The following is a 22,781-nucleotide window of genomic DNA, read 5'->3' as shown; positions in this document are numbered from 1 at the left end:
GGGTTCCTGGTGCTGTGAGGCAGCAATGTTAACCACTGTGCCACCGGGCCGTCGCGTGCTTTTCCAAGTAACTCCCACCATGAGCTTTGTGAGAGCTGGGCCTCGGATGGCGGGGAGGGGAAGCAGGCAATCCTGGAAGTCTCAGAGCCTCAGACAGACTGGAGACAGCCCATGTTTTGAGTTGTGCTTGCTCAGTGTCCTGTAGTGGTCTCCAAATACTCACCACCATGTATAGACAGGTGCTTTGCATCCATTTGTCAACTGTGCAGTACAGCTGTTGCCTCCCACCACCATCTTGATTACCCGGAGCTGTCTTGAGTTACCCATAAAATTCATTCATAATTAGCCACAAAAGAGCCAGTGATTATGAAATACTTTCTGTTGACAAAAGAAGGCAAAAACAGGTAATGCTTCAAGTGAAACTAGATATTGTAAAGTGCTCTGAAACAGGAGAACATGGAGTGGCTACCGCTAGAGCTTTTGATTTTCCACCAACAGTGGTGAGAATAATTCCAGTAAAGTCCCGCCAATCACAGGATTACCACAAAATCTCACCAAGAGCAAAATCATAAATAGCAAATTGCGTGGCTTGTGGGGCCATTGCAGAGAGCAGCTAAGAGTTAACCGCATGACTGTGGCTCTGGAGTCTCATGTAGGCCAGACCAGGTAAAGACAACAGATTCCCTTCCCTGAAGGGCGTTAGCAGACCGGAAGGATTTTTGCGACATTCGATGATAATTTCACGGTCACCATTACTGAGACCACCTTTCAATTCCAGGATTTTTATTAATTGAATTTGAATTTGAACTCGTGTCCTCAGAGTATTATCCTGGGCTTCTGGATTTACTAGTCCTGTGACCATATGACCACACCATCACCTCCCTCCATCACTCCCTGTGCAATAGAGTCATAGAGTCATAGAGGTTTACAGCATGGAAACAGGCCCTTCAGCCCAACTTGTCCACGCTGCCTTTTTAAAAAAAAACCCTAAGCTAATCCCAATTGCCCGCATTTGGCCCACATCCCTCTATACCCATCGTACCCATGTAACTATCTAAATGCTTTTTAAAAGATAAAATTTTGCCCGCCTCTACTACTACCTCTGGCAGCTTGTTCCAGACGCTCACCACCCTCTGTGTGAAATAATTGCCCCTTTGGACATTTTTGTATCTCTCCCCTCTCACCTTAAACCTATGCCCTCTAGTTTTAGACTCCTCTACCTTTGGGAAAAGATATTGACTGTCTACCTTGTCTATGTCCCTCATTATTTTATAGACCTCTATAAGGTCACCCCTCAGCCTCCTACACTCCAGAGAAAAAAGTCCCAGTCGATTCAGCCTCTCCTTATAACTCAAAGCATCAAGTCCCGGTAGCATCCTAGTAAATTGTTTCTGCACTCTTTTGAGTTTAATAATATCCTTTCAGAATGTTTGTGATGAAACCCATTTTGTTTTGTCAATTCTTTGTTTGCTTAACCGAATCTGATTGGTTACCCTTCATTTTTAGGTTTTTCAAGTTACATGAACGGAAGTGTGAACCCATTACGATGACAGTGCCTCGCAAGGTCAGTGCGGTAGATAAGCAAGTGAGAGGGATGGGGAGTGAAATGAAAGCAATGGGTGGGATCTTAAGCCCAGTCTTGCCATCCGTGTAACTGCCAGAGTGGGCTCACAATATGGCGAAACCCAGAAGTCGTGGATCCCGCCAGTGAGATTGCGACTTCCGATCTTTGCCACCCCCTCACTGGTGATGTAATCAGTGGGCGTGAACCTGATTTACATACATTTAAATGCATTTCAATATGATTACCCCCCCCCCGCTCCGCTGTAGACTCACACCACACTGACACAGTTTGCAACAGGTTCACCCAGACCTGAAGCTGTGTGGGGATCACCCAGGGCATAAAGTTGAGTATAGCCACCCAGGTGAGGGGGACATGACCATGATTAGTAATGCCCCCTGGCACTGCCCCTTGGTAAAGGTTGTGACAGGCTGGCAGTGCTGGGGAAGACCCCAATGGGAGTCTCATGCGGAGTACAGGAGAGGGATTCATTTGTATGGGGTGGTGGCTGGGAGCTGACGTGGGAGTTGGGGATGCCAGTGATGGCCGTTGAGGGGGCGGGGTGGGCTGCGGAGGAGGGGAGGGAGGGGAGGGTCGTGGAGGAGGGGACGGAGGAGAGGTGGTGGTTTGATAAGGAGTCTCGTGCAGTTGGGTGGAATCCCCTGGGGAAAGGGAATACAGTGAGTGGGGAGGCGGGGTCGTTATTTGGGGGTGTATGGAGTCCCCTGCACGGTTGCGGGTGTGTGTGTGTGGGGTCTCCTGGGGGGTTGGTGCTGTGGGGGTTGTCCTTGGGGAAGTGAGGGGGGAATCAGTCTGAGTCTTTACAATAGTGATCCAGAAGTTAGGAGGGGTGTGAATTCTTTTAACTTTTTTTGGATAACTTGATTTAACCCTGGTGAAACAATCTGAAGTTTGTGATGTGAATGGTATTTTCGGATGGTTCACAGTGCAGTGCATTTGCCCAGTGAAGGGTAACTCTCCGGGGCAATTGTTATGCAAATGCTTACCTCTGAAGTTCCAAGAAGGATTCCTGAGGCCACCTTTAGCATACCCCCATCCCACACGGGGTAGCGTCAAATTTTAACTCTTCAATTTTTAAATAATCAATTTAGATATTTTGAATCTTAAATATTTGTTTATTTTAAAAAATCTCCTCATTGTCTTCCCTGTCAAGCCTTTATCATAAAGTTATTCAAAAACAAAACCCAGATTTTACTCAATGGGTGAATTAATGCCCCGAAGTCAAACAATATTTTGACAATTGAGACGTTTCTGAATGATTCCAGTAGATGATATCTTGCCTGCATCCAAATTATTTTAATAATTGCACTAGAAGCCACATAGGGGTGAGCCAGTGGCACAGTGGTTAGCACTGCTGCCTCACAGAGACCCGGGTTCGATTCCCGGCTTGGGTCACTGTCTGTGTGGAGTTTGCACGTCTTCTCCCGTGTTTGAGTGGGTTTCCTCCGGCTGCTCCCATTTCCTCCCACAGTCCAAAGATGTGCAGGTTAGGTGGATTGGCCATGCTAAATTGTCCTTTAGTGTCTGAAGATGGATTAGCCATTTGCTCACGCCTGCGCATTGTTTATCCTGTGATCCATGGTACAGACAAGATGGACCAAATGGCCTCCACCCATTAGCCTCATAACATCAATGTTTCTATGTGTGGAGAGTACTGTTGTACATATGGACCGCCAAGAGACAGTGTTACTTGGGTATAGGTATCAAAAATAAAGCAAAGGACGTACAAAGGCAGGAAAGGATAGAAGTTTGGCTGGGATTTTCCAGCTCCCTGTGGCTGGTAATTTCCAGCCCCCCTGCAGCAGATTTTCTGGCAGCAGAGCGCCCCCCCCACCCCCCCACCCCCCCCGCCATTGGCTGGTGGGTACTCTGGCGGCACGGCCAGAGAGTCATGGAAAACACCATTTTACCTTAAGCAGGACCACCAGGAGGCTGGAAAATCCTGGCCATCATGTTTTACAAAAAGAACTCAATAATTTACGGTCACTGATCATTGAGGACGGATATACAATGATTGGACTGAAATACAACTTCTACGTTTGATTCTTTATTAGAATGAGGGCCATTAAAACAATCAATTCACATCCCTGACACCAAATAATGACAGTAAGAAGTTTAACAACACCAGGTTAAAGTCTCAGGTTGGACCTTAACCTGGTGTTGTTAAACTTCTTACTGTGTTTACCCCAGTCCAACGCCGGCATCTCCACACCAAATAATGACACATTAAATAGTCTGTTCAAACTGGCCAAAGATTTCAAAACTGGAATTAAATAAAGGTGATTGTACAATCAATGTGCACTCTATGACTGGAATATGTTCGAAGATATGTAGGTTAGGTCGATTGGCCGTGCTAAATTGCACCTTAGTGTCCCAAGATGAGCAGGTTAGGTGGATTGGCTGTGCTAAATTGCCTTTCAGTTTCCATAGGTGATGTGGAGGCGCCGGCGTTGGACTGGGGTAAACACAGCAAGAAGTCTCATAACACCAGGTTAAAGTCCAACAGGTTTATTTGGTAGCAAAAGCCACTCGCTTTCGGAGCGCTACTCCTTCATCAGGTGAGTGGGATTTCAGTTCACAAACAGGGCATATAAAGACACAAACTCAATTTACAAAATAATGGTTGGAATGCGAGTCTTTACAGGTAATCAAGTCTTAAAGGTACAGACAATGTGAGTGGAGAGAGGGTTAAGCACAGGTTAAAGAGATGTGTATTGTCTCCAGCCAGGACAGCTAGTGAGATTTTGCAAGCCCAGACAAGTCGTGGGGGTTACAGATAGTGTGACATGAACCCAAGATCCCGGCTAAGGCCGTCCTCATGTGTGCGGAACTTGGCTATCAGTCTCTGCTCAACGACTCTGTGTTGTCGTGTGTCATAAAGGCCGCCTTGGAGAACGCTTACCCGAAGATCAGAGGCCGAATGTCCGTGACCGCTGAAGTGTTCCCCAACAGGAAGAGAACACTCTTGCCTGGTGATTGTTGAGTGGCGTTCATTCATCCGTTGTCATAGCGTCTGCATGGTCTTCCCAATGTACCATGCCTCGGGACATCCTTTCCTGCAGCATATCAGGTATGATGTGGAGATGCCGGCGTTGGACTGGGGTAAACACAGTAAGAAGTTTAACAACACCAGGTTAAAGTCCAACAGGTTAATTTGGTAGCAAAAGCCACACAAGCTTTCGAAGCTCTAAGCCCCTTCTTCAGGTGAGTGGGAATTCTGTTCACAAACAGAGTTTATAAAGACACAGACTCAATTTACATGAATAATGGTTGGAATGCGAATACTTACAGCTAATCAAGTCTTTAAGAAACAAAACAATGGGAGTGGAGAGAGCATCAAGACAGGCTAAAAAGATGTGTCTTGTCTGGAGACAATACACATCTTTTTAGCCTGTCTTGATGCTCTCTCCACTCCCATTGTTTTGTTTCTTAAAGACTTGATTAGTTGTAAGTATTCGCATTCCAACCATTATTCATGTAAATTGAGTCTGTGTCTTTATAAACTCTGTTTGTGAACAGAATTCCCACTCACCTGAAGAAGGGGCTTAGAGCTTCGAAAGCTTGTGTGGCTTTTGCTACCAAATAAACCTGTTGGACTTTAACCTGGTGTTGTTAAACTTCTTACTGTGCATATCAGGTAGACAACGTTGGCCGAGTTGCAATTGTATGTACCGTGTACCTGGTGGATGGTGTTCTCACGTGCGATGATGGCATCCATGTCGATGATCCAGCACGTCTTGCAGAGGTTGCTGTGGCAGGGTTGTGTGGTGTCATGGTCACTGTTCTCCTGAAGGCTGGGTAGTTTGCTGCGGACAATGGTCTGTTTGAGGTTGTGCGGTTGTTTGAAGGCAAGAAGTGGGGGTGTGGGGATGGCCTTGGCGAGATGTTCGTCTTCATCAATGACATGTTGAAGGCTCCGGAGAAGATGTCGTAGTTTCTCCGCTCCGGGGATGTCGATGCGGTTTTTCTCACCTCTTCAGACCTCCTCAGAAGACAAACACGGGACACGGCGAACAGAGTACCCTTCGTCGTCCAGTACATCCCCGGAGCAGAGAAGCTACGAATCTTCTCCGGAGCCTTCAACATGTCATTGATGAAGACGAACATCTTGCCAAGGCCATCCCCACACCCCCACTTCTTGCCTTCAAACAACCGCACCGCCTCAAACAGACCATTGTCCGCAGCAAACTACCCAGCCTTCAGGAGAACAGTGACCACAACACCACACAACCCTGCCACAGCAACCACTGCAAGATGTGCCGGATCATCGACATGGATGCCATCATCTCACGTGAGAATACCATCCACCAGGTGCATGGTACATACACTTGCAACTCGGCCAACGTTGTCTACCTGATACGCTGCAGGAAAGGATGTCCCGAGGCATGGTACATTGGAGAGACCATGCAGACGCTATGACTATGGATGAATGAGCACCGCTTGACAATCACCAGGCAAGAATGTTCTCTTTCTGTTGGGGAGCACTTCAATGGTCACGGACATTCAGCCTCTGATCTTTGGGTAAGCGTTCTCCAAGGCGGCCTTCACGACACACGACAACGCAGAGTCGCTGAGCAGAGACTGATAGCCAAGTTCCGCACACATGAGGACGTCCTCAACCGCGATCTTGGGTTCATGTCACACTATCTGTAACCCCCACGACTTGTCTGGGCTTGCAAAATCTCACTAACTGTCCTGGCTGGAGACAATACACATCTTTTTAACCTGTGCTTAACTCTCCACTCACATTAAGCCTTGATTACCTGTAAAGACTCGCATTCCAACCATTATTTTGTAAATTGAGTTTGTGTCTTTATATGCCCTGTTTGTGAACTGAAATCCCACTCACCTGATGTAGGAGCAGCGCTCCGAAAGCTTGTGGCTTTTGCTACCAAATAAACCTGTTGGACTTTAACCTGGTGTTGTGAGACTTCTTACTGTGTTTTCCATAGATGTGTAGGTTAGGTGGATTAGCTGTGCTAAATTGCCCCTTTGTGTCCAAAGATGTACAGATTAGGTGTATTGGCCATGCTAAATTGCCTTTTAATACCCCAAGATGTACAGGTTAGGTCAATTGGCTGTGCTAAATCACCCCTTAATGCCCCAAAGTGTGCAGGTTAGGTGGGTCAGCCATGCTAAATTGCCCGTTAGTGTCCCAAGATGTACAGGTTAGGCATTGGCCATGGTAAATGTGTTGGGTTATGGGGATAGGAGGAGGGGCCGGGTGGGATGCTCTTTCAGAATCGATGGGCCAGCTGACTTCCTTCTGCACTGTAAAGATTCTATGGTTCTATGAATCTCTCGTGGACGCTGCAACTGAAAATATATCTTCTTTTTCCTATGGATCTTGTAGTCAGATCTTTTCCAAGACGACCTGTACCCAGACACGCAAGGCCCCGAAGCAGCACTAGACGCTGAGGAGTGGATGTCAGGCAAGAACGCTGATCCCATCCTCATCTCACTGAGAGATGGCTACATTCCACCTAAAAACAGAGAACTTAAATTTACCAAGAAGAACATTCTGGACAACAAGCCACCTCTTGGACCTCGACGGAGTTACTCTACGTGCGAATCAAATTTTTCCGTATGTGTACTTAATGCATCATTGTCTTTTTAACTACTTATAGTTAAATGTCTGTCCATCCTACACGTCCGCCACTCCCTCTCTCCCCCCAACCACCCCCCGCCTCCGCTGCCCATTCCCCCACCTCCCACCCCCATCCACCTCAGGCCGCTGCTATTGAGTGTTTGATTCAAGCCAGTCATTGACACATTAGGCATTTCAAACGGATACAGATAGTATCAATTGGAGGCGATGGCCTAGCGATATTATCCAGGGACCCAGGTTAATGTTCCAGGGACCCGGGTTCGAATCCCGCCACGGCAGGTGGTGGAATTTGAATTCAATAAAAAAAATCTGGAATTAAGAATCTACTGATGACCATGAATCCATTGCCGATTGTTGGAAAAGCCCATCTGATTCACTAATGTCCTTTAGGGAAGGAAATCTGCCGTCTTTACCTGGTCTGGCCTACATGTGACTCCAGAGCCACAGCAATGCGGTTGACTCTCAACTGCCCTTGGGCAACTAGGGATGGGCAATAAATGCTGGCCAGCCAGCTACACCCATGTCCCATGAATGAATAAAATTGTCGCAGCCTCGGCCTGTTGACCAAGGAGGCTCCATTCACTTTGCAAGTTAAGAATTTAAGCTTGTACCCCAGCGGGGAGGAGAAGTGTCGGGTTTATTGTCAGAAACATTGTTGGCAGACCTTGACAGGGGGCGGTGGGTAACAACATCAGAGTCACAGCCCTCCCAGTGAAGAGGAACACAGAGAGAGAAACCTGAGCAAGTGGGTATTCAGTTAGCTCATTAGAGACTAAGGTCAAAGCTGCAGGTTCAGAGGTGAAAGCTGAAATGCAGCAAGTTAGGTAGGAGTTGTGTAGAAAGCAAGATCAGACAAAAAAAACTTATCGTTCAACAGGAATAATGCATGCAATTTATTATTTTCCCCATTTTCCAATTGTTTTGATTGTGCATTCTGTAAAGTAAATATAAGTTTCAGTCTGGCATTGCCTCATTATGTTTCAGACTATCTTGAGACAACTTGGAAAATTATGTATATAGACAGATGAAAATCACGATATTCGGTTCAGATCACAAGGGTGGCACAGTGGCTAGCACTGCTGCCTCACAGTGCCGGGGACCTGTGTTCAATTCCAGCCTTGGGGGACTGTCTGTGTGGAGTTTGCACGTTCTCCCCGTGCCTGTGTGGGTTTCCTCCGGATGCTCCGGTTTCCTCCCATAGTCCAAAGATGTGCAGGTTAGGTGGGATTGGCCATGCTCAATTGCCTCTTAGTGTCCCAAGCCAGAACTAGGGGGCATGGCCTCAAAATAAGGAGATTTAGGACTGAGTTGAGGAGGAACTTTTTCACATAAAGGGTTGTGAATCTGTGGAATTCCCTGCCCAGTGAAGCAGTTGAGGCTACCTCATTGAATGTTTTTAAGGCAAGGATAGATACATAGAACATAGAACAGTACAGCACAGAACAGGCCCTTCGGCCCACGATGTTGTGCCAAGCTTTATCTGATACATTTTTGAACAGTAAAGGAATTAAGGGTTATGGTGAGCGGGTGGGTAAGTGGAGCTGAGTCCACGAAAAGATCAGCCATGATCTTATTGAATGGGCGGAGCAGGCTCGAGGGGCCAGATGACCTACTCCTGCTCCTAGTTCTTATGTTCTTATGTTCTGAGCTATGTAGGTTAGATGGATTAGCAGAGTAAATACATGGAGTTACAGGAATAGGACAGAGGTGGGCCTAGGTGAGGGGCTGAGTTGATGCAAACTCGATGGGCCAAATGGCTTCCTTTTGCACTGTAGGGATTCTATATCCCTGGGTTATGCTGTCATTTATTTAGATATTGTACAGGTTGGGAATTCTCCTGGAATTACGATAGGAATCATTAAACCTGCTGTGCTTGAAAATTTCTAAGACAAACAAGTTTACAATTAGTGGGTGGATCTCCCACCCCCCCGGTGGCATGTTTTGCAGCAGTGGCGTCAGCCCGCCATTGGCCAGTGGTGGGATTTTCCAGTCCTGCCGCTATGCAAGGGGTTTCCCATTGTTCACACCTTCCGCCGCCAGGATCCCATAGTGGGGAGGTGTCACTTTCAGGAGGAGCGGAAGATTCCACCCACAACTACTCCAAACAAAATCCACATCTGACTTTAAGAATGAATGTGGCGTTGCTAGTCATACATTAGATCAAATTCTGATGGTCCAACATGAGATCTCAAATGACTTGCAAGGGTATTTTGAATTGCTGGACTGAACAAAGAGCAGCACAGCAGAGGAACAGGCCTTTCGGTCTTCCAAGCCCTTGCCAATCTTGATGCCCTAACTACACTTAAAATAGCACCTACTGCCTTACTCGGTCCGTATCCCTCTATTCCCTCCCTATTCATGTATCCATCCAGATGCCACTGAAATGTTGCTAATGTACCTGCTTCCACCACCTCCTCTGGCAACGCATTCCAGATACCCACCACTCTCTGCGTGAAAAACTTCCCCTGCACATCTCCCTTAAACTTTCCTCCTCTCACTTTGAACCTGTGCCCTTTGTAATTGACACTTCCACCCTGGGGGGAAAACCTCTGACCATCCACCCTGTCTATGCCCCTCATAATTTTGTAGGCCTCTATCAGGTCTCCCCTCAGCCTCCGTCTTTCCAATGAAAACAATCCTAGTTTATTCAGCCTCTCCTCATAGCCAATGCCCTTGAGACCAGGCAAAGGTGTAGAAAGAGTCATTCGGATGTTAAGTTTGATGATTCAGATAATTAAATTTAGTCTGAAAGGACCAAATGATCTCACGATCATAGTCCACCCCTGCTCTGATGTCTAACATTGACTATACAACTAGGTTGATGTAATGACTTTAATCAGGCAATTGAGGTTGGCCTGTTAGAATATAAACTCCCTGATTAAGGGCCAACACCATTTACTGATGTTTTGTTTGCACTTCAGTCTCACGCTCCTGGTGTGGAGAGGGGCGGGTCGGGATGCCGACCTCCTCGTGAACCTGCTCCTGGGCCTGGCGAGACGCGCCATCAATAGGTCCAGGCAGCGGGTAATCGACGGGGCTGTCCATCCCGACTGTCTGCCCCTCTACCGCGGCTACATTCGCGGCCAGATGTCTCTAGAGTGGGAGCATGCGGTGTCCACGGGCGCGGTTGACGCCTTCCGTGACCACTGGGCACCGCAGGGGCTGGGGTGTATTATCGACCCTGATAGTCACCTTTTGGTTTGATGTTTTAAGTTTCCTTTCGACTTTGTTTTTGGTTCGGGCTGTTCCCCCTTCCTTTTGGGGAGCTGCCCCTTTTAATTTGTCCCTAAGTTAGTTTGAGTTCGTTTACTTGGTTGGTATCAAAAGAAATCCCTGATTAAGGGCCAAATTGATGGGCCAATCAGGGAACCTTTTGCTTTGTATTTAACCAGAAGTGGCAGTTCCTCTGGGACACCTAATGTAGGCTGCTAACTGAAAGCACTCTGTATGCTGTTGTCAGACTTGTACATAAAGGGATTTTGGTGAAGGGGCCTCTGTCTTTGAGGACTTGTTACAGTTGACATTCGATTTGAGCGTTCATTGTTCCTTACGCGAGTGTGACCTTCCACAAGCAGGTTTCTATTTAACTTGTATGAGCCTGTTATTCATTTCCTTTTCTCTCTTCCAGCGGGTGACCATGGAGGAATTAATGGATGAAATTAAATCCTTGAAGGTGATTGTCCAGTCCCAGGAACGGCGCATCACTGAGTTAGAGAACAAGCTCTCAAAGTTCACCAATGGCACTGCTTAATTCTCTCTTCTGCTCCAGCATGCACTCCAAGGTATCAGTGCTTCCTGCCAGGCCAATTCAACTCATCATTGCACACCCTCAGAACTCTGGTGGCACATGATGGTAGCTTTTATAACAATCTACATAAAAGTATGCGCATTCTTAACTCCAGTGAGACAAGACCATGTGGAAGCATTCAATGTTTTGCTCTGGAGTTCAATTGAAGAATACATGGGAAATATTAAACGATGTTTGGGAACTACAGTGAACTAAAAGTCAAGCCACGCCTGATCAGTGTTGCTACGCGTGGTCGTGGACTACTATTGTTAGCGAGCATTGAGGTCTCCATGAGCAGATATCCTCCACGTAAATGCCAGGACATCTCTTTAAACTGAGGGAGGGGGAGGGGAAAAAGGAATGACCTCAACATGACCTACGGCAGACCAGCAGGTCATGTCAAGGGCATTGGCTGGATTGTGGGATAGTTCTGAACCGCAATTTTCTTTCGAGTATATGATTCATGAAAACCAAGTAACTTTCGAAACAATCTCCAGGCTAATATTCGGACAAATTTCTTCAGCTTGTGGCTGCATTGCTTTTGGCAAATGGGTTCCGCTGAGGTGTAATAAAACAGTATTTAATACATCTAATTCTAAGTTCATGATTTGCACTGTATAAAGTTGTGGCAGTATTTGGCAAAAAAATTGATATTTTATAGCTTTCGAAGGCGTGACGCAGGCTAAAACGAGTGGATGATGTGGTTTCCGTGGTACATTGTAAAGCCAGTGTACTCCTTCTGTGAGTCAGTTCCGACACAGTGACATACAGCGCTAGCAAATCCATAGGGTGTTCTCTGCTATTTTCTTTACTTTTATAAATAAAATGGTTTTGTTTCAAGAACTCATCATCTATCAGAAATGGAAATCTTTAAAAATGGCAACATGCATGTGCATCATTTAGTGTATGCACTGTGTATTCTGGCTAAATAAGTGCTGTTTTATTCTTGTGGTGAGTTTATGTATTTTTGTTTACTACGTCCCAGCTGTAGATTACAATTGTTGCCCAATGCTGAGATTTCTTTCACTGATTTTCTTTCTCTACCGGCGATGAGTGCCATTTCTGCCAATTATGTGTATAATGCCTAGTCTTGTACAAAGAGTAGTGACTTCATTATGTCTTTAACCACTTTTGCTGTATTAAAATGATGCAAACATGCACTTCTCCCATCATTGGCCGCACTGGGAAATAAAAAGATGGGTGCTTCATCATGGTTCAGCATCGAAAGAGATTTATCCTCCCGAGGGACTTAATGAATGTGATTGCATTCACTGTCCCTGCTTCTATCTGGCTTCTAACATTGGTGGAAAAGTAAATTGGGTTGCACAATTGACAAAGCATAGGGATAAGAGAGGATGACACAGCAACACTTTCCCCAGTGTCAACGCATTTAATATTCATTGTAATTCTCCACAGATAGGCCGGAAATCTCTGGCTGTTCACGCCCCGCCAACACTGCCAGCAAAGACAGAGAATTTGGTGCTCAGCCAAATCTCCGTTCACTGCAGCGGGACTGGAGAACCCCAGCTGCAGGGGAGGTCGGAGAATCATGAGATCGCACCCATTGAGCCAACTAACAGGCTTCTATAATATCTGTGTTTTCCTCCCTTAAGAAGGAGATCGAGGTCAAAGCAGGAAGTGTATACAACAAAACAGTTCAGAGGGGAATTGCATATGGTACACAGTGAGCAACATAATCCTGTTTACGCCGATAGGCCTCCTCTAAAGAGATCCAGTGCAGAGCTCAATGGCTGACTAACTGTAGTAGCTTACCGCCATAAGGGCGGAATTTTCCCGTCCCGCCCGCCACAGGAATCGTAGCGGGCGGGACACGGATCATGCAAAGGTCTGCTGACCTTGGGCGGGATTTTCCAACTTTGGGGCGAGCGCGGCCAGAAAATCTCGCCACAAGGGTGGAATTTTCCTGTCCCGCCCACCATGGGAATCATAGCGGGTGGGACGTGACCGTGCAAAGATCCGTAGACTTCGGGCAGGATTTTCCAGCTTTGGAGCAAGCGGGCCGGAAAATCCTACCATAAGGATGGAGTTTTCCAGTCCCGCCCACCACAGTAATCTTAGCAGGCGGGACACGGACTGTGCAAAGATCCGTTGACCTCGGGTGGGATTTTCCGTCTTTGGGGTGAGCGCGACTGGAAAATCCCGCCATGAGATTTTTTTCCAATTCTTACGTCCTTCCTGCATTAAGCAGCGTTCATTGACTGTGAGAATTGGTGAGGATCTAAGCCGGCTTAACTGTTCTGTCAATTTGTTGTTTGTTGTCTGTGCTGACCCGTGCTGTTTGACATTTGTTCTGTGCACCGCAACTGCAGTCATAAATATATTAGTGTATCATTGCCCAAAGATAAGCTTGTTTTCTTTTTAATGCAGTGTTGATGTGTTAAAGAAAAGCAATCACCTGGAAATTGAATTAAGAAAGAAACAGTTTTGAATGCAGTATGTTCAACGACTCAATGTTAATAACTTGCTTCTTGTTGCTTGTTTAGTTGAAGCCATGTGAAGTAAAAGTCACACAGCAGCCGTTTGAAGAATAATAGTGCATATTATTTAAGAACCCGAATCATTGCTTTGCCTTATATCATAGCAAACACCACACAAATTTGAAGATGAGGGCCTCTGCTGTTCTTTTGACAGCTTTTTATGTAAAGATTGGTTGCTACGTGAAGCAAAATACAATTTTATTCAGTTCCCGGACATGCTGGTTCCCTGATAGTTAGCGCATAATCCGCTCAAAGAGATTTTTTTAATGCTGTCTATCCAAATCTTTAGAAATGTCTCAAAATATTGTGGCCTTGTTCAAATTGTAGTGGATCTCCGTAACAGAGACAATGCTGGGGTATGTTTAAAGGACAGGAGGCTCTCTGGAAATATAAATAATGCTGCGATGCAGCGGGAGCATTTACCTTTTGGGCTAATCGGCCGTGTTTTTAAGAGTCTGAATGGTTGATTAAAATCAGTATTGAAAGGGCATTAACGTCACAAAACCGTGTGGTCTGCAGAGGTTAAGGGAACTGCCCAGGGATGTGAGATGGTTTTGTTCTGGGATATAATGTATGAAAAGTGTGTGTAACAGGCAGTTGAAGGTTGGATGCGTATTTTATTTGTGTTTTCACCTTGATCAGTGAAAGCTGATGCTGTAATATCCCTCATCCATTATCTAACATCTGTGCTTGCTGGTGGAGTCAGGCTTGGTTTTAGTCTCACACTTGGGGCCACGGAAATGGAATATTTAATAGAAAGGTAAAGCACCAGGGAGGCAGAATGAAAAGAAAATGTCTGTCAAACATGTCGTGTTTGCCAAAGGTCTTTGTCTACAACAGCAGCAAGTTCAGCAGCTTTTACTACAGATCATTTTGTGCTTTCCCCCATTTGCGTCCCTCCCCCTGGCCCCCAACCACCAGCACTGTGGATCTGATCTTCTCAACTTAGTCAAACTTGAAGACCTTTCAATGTTTATAGCAGCAGGAGTAGAATCCATCTTCATGGGAAGAATCGTTGTTGAAACTTTTCGGCTAGTCTTTGGTCTCCAGCCTCCTTGCTGCTTGGTTTGAGAGCTAGTTTATCTAGCCATGGGAAATACCTTGAAGAAAAAGCGGCTGCCATTTCTGCTGCACCCATTGTGGTATAAGTGAAGACATTTTCTTCAGTTGATATATTCTAAGCTTTATATGACTTAATTGTATGATTTAGTGAAATGGCCTAGGGTCACTGTCTGTGTGGAGTTTGCACATCCTCCCTGTATCTGCGTAGGTTTCCTCTGGATGCTCCGGTTTCCTCCCACACTCCAAAGATGCGTGGGTGAGGTGGATTGGCCATGCTAAATTAACCCTAGTATCAGGGGGATTAGCAGGATATATAAGTGGGGTTACGGGAATAGGGTCTGGGTGGGATTGTGGTCGGTGCAGACTCGATGGGCCGAATGGCCTCCTTCTGCACTGGAGGGATTCTATGATCTGTGATCATGTTTAAGGCTTTTGTTCAGGTAACTGGTTCTCTACCTTGAAGAGGTTTTACCCACAAGCAGCTTTGACTTCCATTAAATAATACTACTCGGCCTAGTGATATTATCGCTAAACTATTAATATAGAAACTCAACTAATGTTCTGGGAACTCAGGTTTGAATCCCGCCAAGGCAGATGGTGGAATTTGAATTCAGGAAATGAAATCTGGAATTAAGAATCTGCTGATGACCATGAAACCATTGTCGATTGTCGGAAAAACCCATCTGGTTCACTATTGTCCTTTAGGGAAGGAAATCTGTCGTCCTAACCCAATCTGGGCTACACGTGTCTGCAGAGCCACAACAATGTGGTTGACTCTCAACTGCCCTCCAAGGACAACTAGGGATGGGCAATAAATGCTGGCCAGTCAGCGATGCCCATGTCCCACAAATGAATTTTTAAAAATGATGGTCTATTTCACCATTTGATGACTTTGTATTACAAAATATTCAGGCATATTTAAGCAGTTTCTTTGAATTTAAGATAACTAATTGGAATGACACACATCTGAGGAATGTATCAGATTTTAAAATAGGATAGGAAGGCTGAAAGATAAAAAGAAAATCTGAAATGAAACCGCTAAGTGCTAGAAATATGTAGTTGGTGAGTCAGTATCTGTAAGGACATGTTAATATTTCAAGCAGAAACTGCATTAGAGCTGAAGATAGTTGCCAGTGAGTAGTCTTCATCAAAACATGAGTAGACAGAGAAGAACAAGGTTGTGACTCAAACCATTCTGGTGAGTTCCGCAGAGAAGCAACTCATGGGGGGGAACCTTACCGGTTTGCCCCACCCATCAATCTGGGCGGTTGGGGTGGCAGCAGTGGCTGCATTTCCAGGCGGTGTGGGGTTTGCGATCGGTGGGAGGGGGGGGGGGGGGGGGTCTGTGTTCAGACTGCCTGCAACAGCAGAGGCCTGACAACCCGCTCTCTGTCTGCCAGACCTCTGCTGTTGCTATTGTGTATGTGCAGAATCAGAGGTCTGCGCATGCGTAATAGCACCCTCTGGAGGCTGTTTGGCAAATTAAGCCCCGCCCACTGCCTATAGCAGTTAGAAAATAGTCTAGTCCATATTCTCAATGTCTAAGTCCATAAGATTGGAAGTGAAAACTTGCCCAAAAAACGGATCTGGATCTGGCACCCCAAGAGCTCTGCAGCTGGCTTTACTGGCAAACTCGGGATCTGCCACCACCCCCTCCCCACTTCCCCCCTTTCTGGCAAGAATCTCATCCTGGCTCTTTGTTGCATCAAGTGCCGAAAGATGGTGACCTGCAGCTTGCTGGAAAAAAAACGACGCAGTTTTTCTCCCGTTTTCTTGCTCTTTCAGCACTTAGAATTCTTTTTGTAAGATTGTTAGAACAAGGGGGAAATTCCACCCTGGTTGTTTGAGGCTGATTATATCCAGAGTTAAAAAGAGTCTTCTAACCTGACCCACAGTTGAAATCAAACTGCTCTTATTTATATATGCACCGACTTATCAACGAACAGTGAGTTGGAAGCGGGAGCCTGGAATTCCTTCTATTCATGTTCTGACGTTGCACAGTTGGCTTTTTCAACAGTTTGCCATTGATTGTGACTGAAACGAAGATTCAGAAGATCAGGCCCCTCAAAGTCCCTGAGAAATGAAATGCTTCTGCCACGTTTTGTACATAGCAGGAGAATTTTATCTTCCACTTCACGACGCTTATTATTGATGGTGGTTTTCAAAGTGACTCTTCCCGCGGATGTTGACTGGTGAAGAAATCTGACACATTTAGTTAGATTCAAGGGATGCTTATTGCTGCGGGTGGAGCGACCACATAAAATCTCACATTCCCTCTTGTTCTGCAGCTGCCAGTGGATAAATTTACCTTGATTGAACTCAGTGACGTACTTTAAGAGGCATCCCAATTGGATCCCATGCGCCAGTAGGAATACAATACACAAGGGCTGACTTAGACCATGATCTCGACAAAGAGTATTTTTAAGTATCACAGGCATGTCACTTGTATAATGTGTACAATGCCTTCCAAAGTCATCTGAAAATGGAATCAATGCCTCTATGACTATAGTTAGTGCAGGTGATCTGGAATTACTTAGCACATTGCAAAGGCTTTGCTGGCGTTTTATATTTATTGCTACCTGTATAGTTATTACTGTAATCATAAGCATATAAACTGCATCCCAAAGGTGAGCCGAGATTCTCCAGCCTCCCAGCCAAGGGAGGTGGCGTGTTGTTTGCTGGTGGCGGGATTCTCCCGGTTCCACCGCTGTCAGTGGGAATTTTCATTTAACGTCACCCCATGCTGGTGGGAGACCCGCAGATGGGGGTGCGCTGCTTGCGGGACCGGAGAGTTCTGGCTGAGAACTGACTCGGGGGGTGGGGGGGTCGGGGAGGGTTGGGGGGGGTCGGGGGGGGGAGATGAGGAGAAGTGCTTCTCATAGGCCAAAATCCCAAGTAAATAAATGACCAGAAAGTGTTGCCTATTTACCAGTGAATACAGTTGATAATATTTACCAGTTAATACACAAAACCCTTTAATGACTGAAGGACTTGAATCTAACATCTTTCCTCATTCGGGGGTGGCACAGTGGAACAGTGGGTAGCACCGCTGCCTCACAACGCCCGGGTTCAATACCGGCCTCGGGTCACTGTGTGGAGTTTGCCCGTTCTCCCTGTGTCTGCGTGGGTTTCCTCCGGGTGCTCTGGTTTCCTCCCACAGTCCAAAGATGTGCGGGTTAGGTTGATTGGCCATGATAAATTGCCCCTTAATGTCAGGGGGATTAAATATGTGGGGTTACGGGGATAGGACAGGACCTGGGTGGGATTGTTGTCGGTGCAGGCTCGATGGACCAAATGGCCTCCTTCTGCACCATAGATTCTATGATTCTATGACATTTCTCAAAAGTGACAAAGCAAATTCTGATTATTAGCATTTGGTGATATGGTATAGACACAGTAATCACAGCTCCCTCTATCCAGGGTGAAATCTTAGGTAAATGGAAAGCTCTAACTGGGCCCACTGGTGTAAAGATCCCACAATCTTCAAAAGGTGCTGTGTTTTATATTCTGAATCAGTGAAATTTTTAACATTGGATTTGTGTGGTTCTGTGATATTTATTCATGATGATATTAATTTACAAGGAAGACTTATCAGTTACTCTTTAGCACTGCAGTAAGGCCCAAAAATCCACGATATTCGCGCTCTGTAAGAATTTGATGTAATACCTTTTGCATGAGAAAGATCACAAATGTAATCTGCCAACACTGTAATCCATCTGTAACAATTGTGATAACTAAAGATGCCCAATCATGAATTGTATTGTATCACAAAAGTAATGTAAATGTTGCTAAGTAATGTCACTTTATTTGCCCTGTTAAGGGTGACATTCACACATTTTGTTAGCCCGATAAGCTGTATCAACGTTCAAATCAACAATAAGTTCAGTAAGTTGAATGTTTCTTTTCTCAATAGGCCCGTGGCCAGTAAGATCAAGCAGTGGAGATCCATTCAACACATTTGTAAAATAAAGAATTATAATGGTTCCGACTTCTAGTTTTAACAAAAGCTTTATTGAAACCGTTTTTTGCCAAGAGATTTTGATTTACAAGATACTGTTCTGTGAATTTTGCCCCCCGTCAAGTCGATTTTGATTTATTAGAGGGTGAAATATCTTGAGCAGGTTTTAAGAGGGATAAAAGTTGGTGCAATACTGATTTACTGCCGTTCGGCATTCTAATGGTTTTGTAAACACGCAGGCCGGAATTCTCCAGTCTCGCACACACGCACCGCTGCCTGCGAGAACAGGGAATTTGGCACTCAGCCAAATCTCCGGTCACCGCAGCGGAACTGGAGAATCCCAGCTGCAGGCAAGGTCAGAGAATTCCGGCTGATAGTCGGCTCTGAAAACATGCAAGCTAGAGACATCTACAGACATTAAATAGACTTTGCAAGCGAGCAGATGAGCAGAATAGCAATTAACATTAAACGAGCATGGATTAAAAAAATAAAATCCAATTCTTGACCTCAAATATGACTTGATGATTAAGTTGCAGCAAAAGAATAGCTTTGGGCCTCACCAAACAGGGTTTGATCTTAGCAGAGTGGCTCTTAAGAGGATTCCATTGTGTGGGTTGAGAAGATTCCTTTATCTTCCAATTACTTAAAGATGTCAGTGGGATAGATAATAATGTAAAGTTTTGCAAGCCTTTAATGATCTTTTAAAGAATTTTCCATTTGAGTCTTTTATGAAAGTATCACTTTCCAGCATCTTTTATTCCAAATAGATTGCCTCATAAGTACATATGATGGACAATCCAATACTGGGGCTTTCTCTAATCATTGGCATTTACCTGTTTCTTAAGAAGGCAATATAAAATCAAAATTGATATAGATGTGTGATTTGGTTTATTATCAGTTCAGAGATCTGATTCTAATTTAACCAGGGAGGGTTTTGCAAACCAGGCTTACTGGGGCAGTATAGTGCCGATGACTTTTAGTGCACTCAGTGCCAAAGAGACAAAAAGATGCAAGATGTGAGTTATGAGATGAAGCTTAAGAAACGTCATGTGACGGCATGGTGGTTCATCGTTAGCACTGCTGTCTCACGGTGCCAGGGACCCAGGTTCAATTCCAGACCTGGGTGACTGTGTGGAGTTTGCACACTCTTCCCATGGCTGCATGGGTTTCCTCTGGGTGCTCCAGTTTCCTCCCACAGTCCAAAGATGTGCAGGATAGATGGATTGGCCATGATAAGTTGCCCCTGGATTAGTAATGGGAAAGGTATGGTATTACAGGGATAGGGCGGGGTAAGGTGGCCTGGGTAAGATGCCCTTTCAGAGAGTCGGTGCAGACTCAATGGGCTGAATGGCCTCTGAATGGCACTGTAGGGATTCTATGATTCTTGGAAACAGAGGATGTAGCATATTCCAGCTGAAAAGAGGGAAAGTTGGAGGTGAAAAGCACAGATGGTCTTTTTCTTCTTACTACTCGTAGTGAACTAAAAGTACTAGTGGGGGAAACAGGGTGTGGACCTTTTCTCTAATCTTCAGAACTGTCAACCCAGGCTGATGAGAAAAGATTACAGAAAAAATGAGGAGCTCGTTGCTTCAAAAGATACTCCCTATTACAAAAGAGAGGCTTTGCAGGTAACTGGATTTCCAATGTGAATTTTATTAGCATTCTTTGATCGTAATCAGCACAATGTGGTGGATGGTTTTTCAAATAAACAATGGCTGAATAATGCAGTGCTGAAAAGTACCGGTTTGTACCGTTAACGCAGTCTGATATCGGAATATGGAAGTTACAGTTTGAGAACAGGAATATCTGATGTCTGGGAGGTTTTCAAAAAACCTTTGCCCCCTTGTCCTTTACTCCCCAAAGCTAACACCCTCCCTGGTCACACTGTTGACCTTGATTAGGAAAGTGCCTGTCCCTGCACATATTGTTAGTGTTGTTCCTTGTGGCAACATGCCTCGAGATGCACGTAGACGCAAGGAAGAAACAACTCGCTATCTCTCTTTAAGGAAGGTGAGACTCCCTAGAATCATAGAAACCCTACAGTGCAGAAAGAGGCTATTTGGTCCATCGAGCTTGCACCGATAACAATCCCACCCTGGCTCTAACCCCCCTAACCCCATGCATTTACACCGCTAATCCCCAAAAACTGCACATCTTGGGACACTAAGGGGCAATTTAGCATGGCCAATCCACCTAACCCGCACATCTTTGGACATTCGTGGAAAAAGTAGCTGGGATTTAATCTCAAACAGGGCTCTCCGGAGCTGTAGAGCTCCATAGTTGCTGTGCAAGTGCACTAAATGGTTGTCAAAAGAAACTCCACTTCTGGTGTATCACTTTGTAGTATTTAGGGACTCTATGTAAAAGAAGACCTTTAATAGGGTCACCAATGAAATTGAGAATTACAAAGGCACTCTACTTAAGAAGTAACAACTTAATTAGTTAAAAATCTACTGAAAATATTGAACTCAAATTGCGCAAAGAAATTTGCATTAAAAAAGTTATACCCTGTCTATTTTTCAACTATTTATTTGACAGAAATTATATTTATTTGTATAAGAAGCAATGTCTTATATTCTGCCAATTATTATACGCATTGGAGATGATGGATATAAAAGTCCTGTTTCCCCCAAATATGTGATTCTTATACATAAGTGACATAGTTTCAACACTTGTGAATTAGGAGTAACCAATGGAATAGGCTGTAGTGGAGTTTCTTACACCCAAATCAAAAGCAATATTAAAATGGAAGATCATAGAATCCCTACAGTGCATAAGAGGCCATTCGACCCATCGGGTCTGCACTGACTCTGCCTCCCCCGCCCTGTCCCCATAACCTCACACATTTACCATGGCCAGTCCACCAAATCTACACATCTTGGGGCACTAAGGGACAATTTAGCATGGCCAATCCACCTAAACCATAAATAAGATAAATATAGTGCAACTAGAAGGAAGCTGAACTAATGGAGAGAACATGGGTGGAAGATTGGGATCCAACAGTATAGCACCAGTTCCCTGGTCAGCGATCCCATTGAATATATCTCTATGCTGGGAGTGTCTGATTTCCAAATTTACCTGTACTTCCAGATGAAAAAAAATTCAATATCTTGATAGACACATCCTGTCACTTTTCAATAGTATATCACTCCATTAAATTGTATATTTTTAAAAAATTACCCACAGAGCTTTGTAATAAATCAAAACCAGTTTTGGTCACTTTTCTCAACAGGAGAATGCACTGCATTATTATAGGAGCGCACAAAACTTTCTCCCTCCTGAAGTTGAAGTTGTTAAGTTTATTTATTCATCACAAGTAGGCTTACATTAACACTGCAATGAAGTTACTGTGAAAATCCCCTAGTCGCCACACACTCCGGCACCTGTTCGGGCACACTGAGGGAGAACTTAGCATGTCCAATGCACCTAACCAGCACGTCTTTCGGACTGTGGGAGGAAACCGGAGCACCCGGAAGAAACCCACGCAGAGACGGGGAGAACATGCAGACTCCGCACAGACAGTGACCCAAGGCAGGATTCGGACCAGTTTCCCTGGCACTGTGAGGCAGCAGTGCTAACCACTGTGCCACCCTGCCGCCTCGAAGAATATTGGTCTGGCTTATGGGTGTTGTTGAATGCATGGGTAATTTGCAGAATATTTGCAACCCTTAAAAGAGGGATTAGCTAACTTTCATATGACGTGGAAAGAACGAACTGAACTGAACTAAATTGTGTTGGATATATGGAAAGTGGTAAAGTCAATTCATGCAACACATCCTGGAAGGTTAAGCTTGCATTTTCTTTGTAAACTATTATATTGGTCTGGTGGTTGTTTTGTAAGTACTCAGTAAATTAGACAGTTATTTATACATTGCCATACATGAATCAGTTTTTGTTCTATAAAAGTATATAATTTGAGAATAAAATAAATCAAAACTTACACATATGTCTTTTAATACATCTATTTGTTGATACACATACGGCTTAGCACAATCAGCAATGGCAACAGAGGAATTAGGAGCAGAATTAGGCAAATTCAGCCCTTCGAGCCTGCTCCGCTATTCAATCAGATCATGGCTGATCTCTCCCTGGTCCCCAATCCACCTACTCACCTGTTCCCCACATCCCCTCATCCTTTTTTTCCTTAGAAATATATCTATGTCCTTCTTGAAACCATTCAACGATTCAGACTCCACCGCACTATGGGGCAGCGAGTTCCTCCTCATCTCAGTTTTAAATCTGCTGCCTCTCAACCTATACCTGTGACCTCTTGTTCTAGATTGCTC

At 45.0% G+C, this 22,781-nt stretch overlaps 1 protein-coding gene across 5 annotated transcripts in view; it reads left to right on the top strand.

The window, feature by feature from the left end:
- LOC144501291 (coronin-6-like) overlaps nt 1-18,525 on the top strand; it is a 303,060-nt gene extending 284,535 nt beyond the window's left edge. For 3 of the 5 annotated variants that reach the window (XM_078224864.1, XM_078224861.1, XM_078224860.1), the window contains 3 exons: nt 1,507-1,564; nt 6,936-7,166; nt 10,819-18,525. In XM_078224864.1, the coding sequence (XP_078080990.1) occupies nt 1,507-1,564; nt 6,936-7,166; nt 10,819-10,941 (412 nt within the window). In that variant the 3' untranslated portion in view covers nt 10,942-18,525. The remainder of the gene's footprint in view (nt 1-1,506; nt 1,565-6,935; nt 7,167-10,818) is intronic. The other 2 variants (XM_078224863.1, XM_078224859.1) reach the window with 1 other exon arrangement.
- Nucleotides 18,526-22,781: the final 4,256 nt, after the last annotated feature.

Source organism: Mustelus asterias, chromosome 12, assembly GCF_964213995.1.
Source record: "Mustelus asterias chromosome 12, sMusAst1.hap1.1, whole genome shotgun sequence".
NCBI lineage: Eukaryota > Metazoa > Chordata > Chondrichthyes > Carcharhiniformes > Triakidae > Mustelus > Mustelus asterias.
This window is presented reverse-complemented; position numbering and strand designations above follow the sequence as displayed.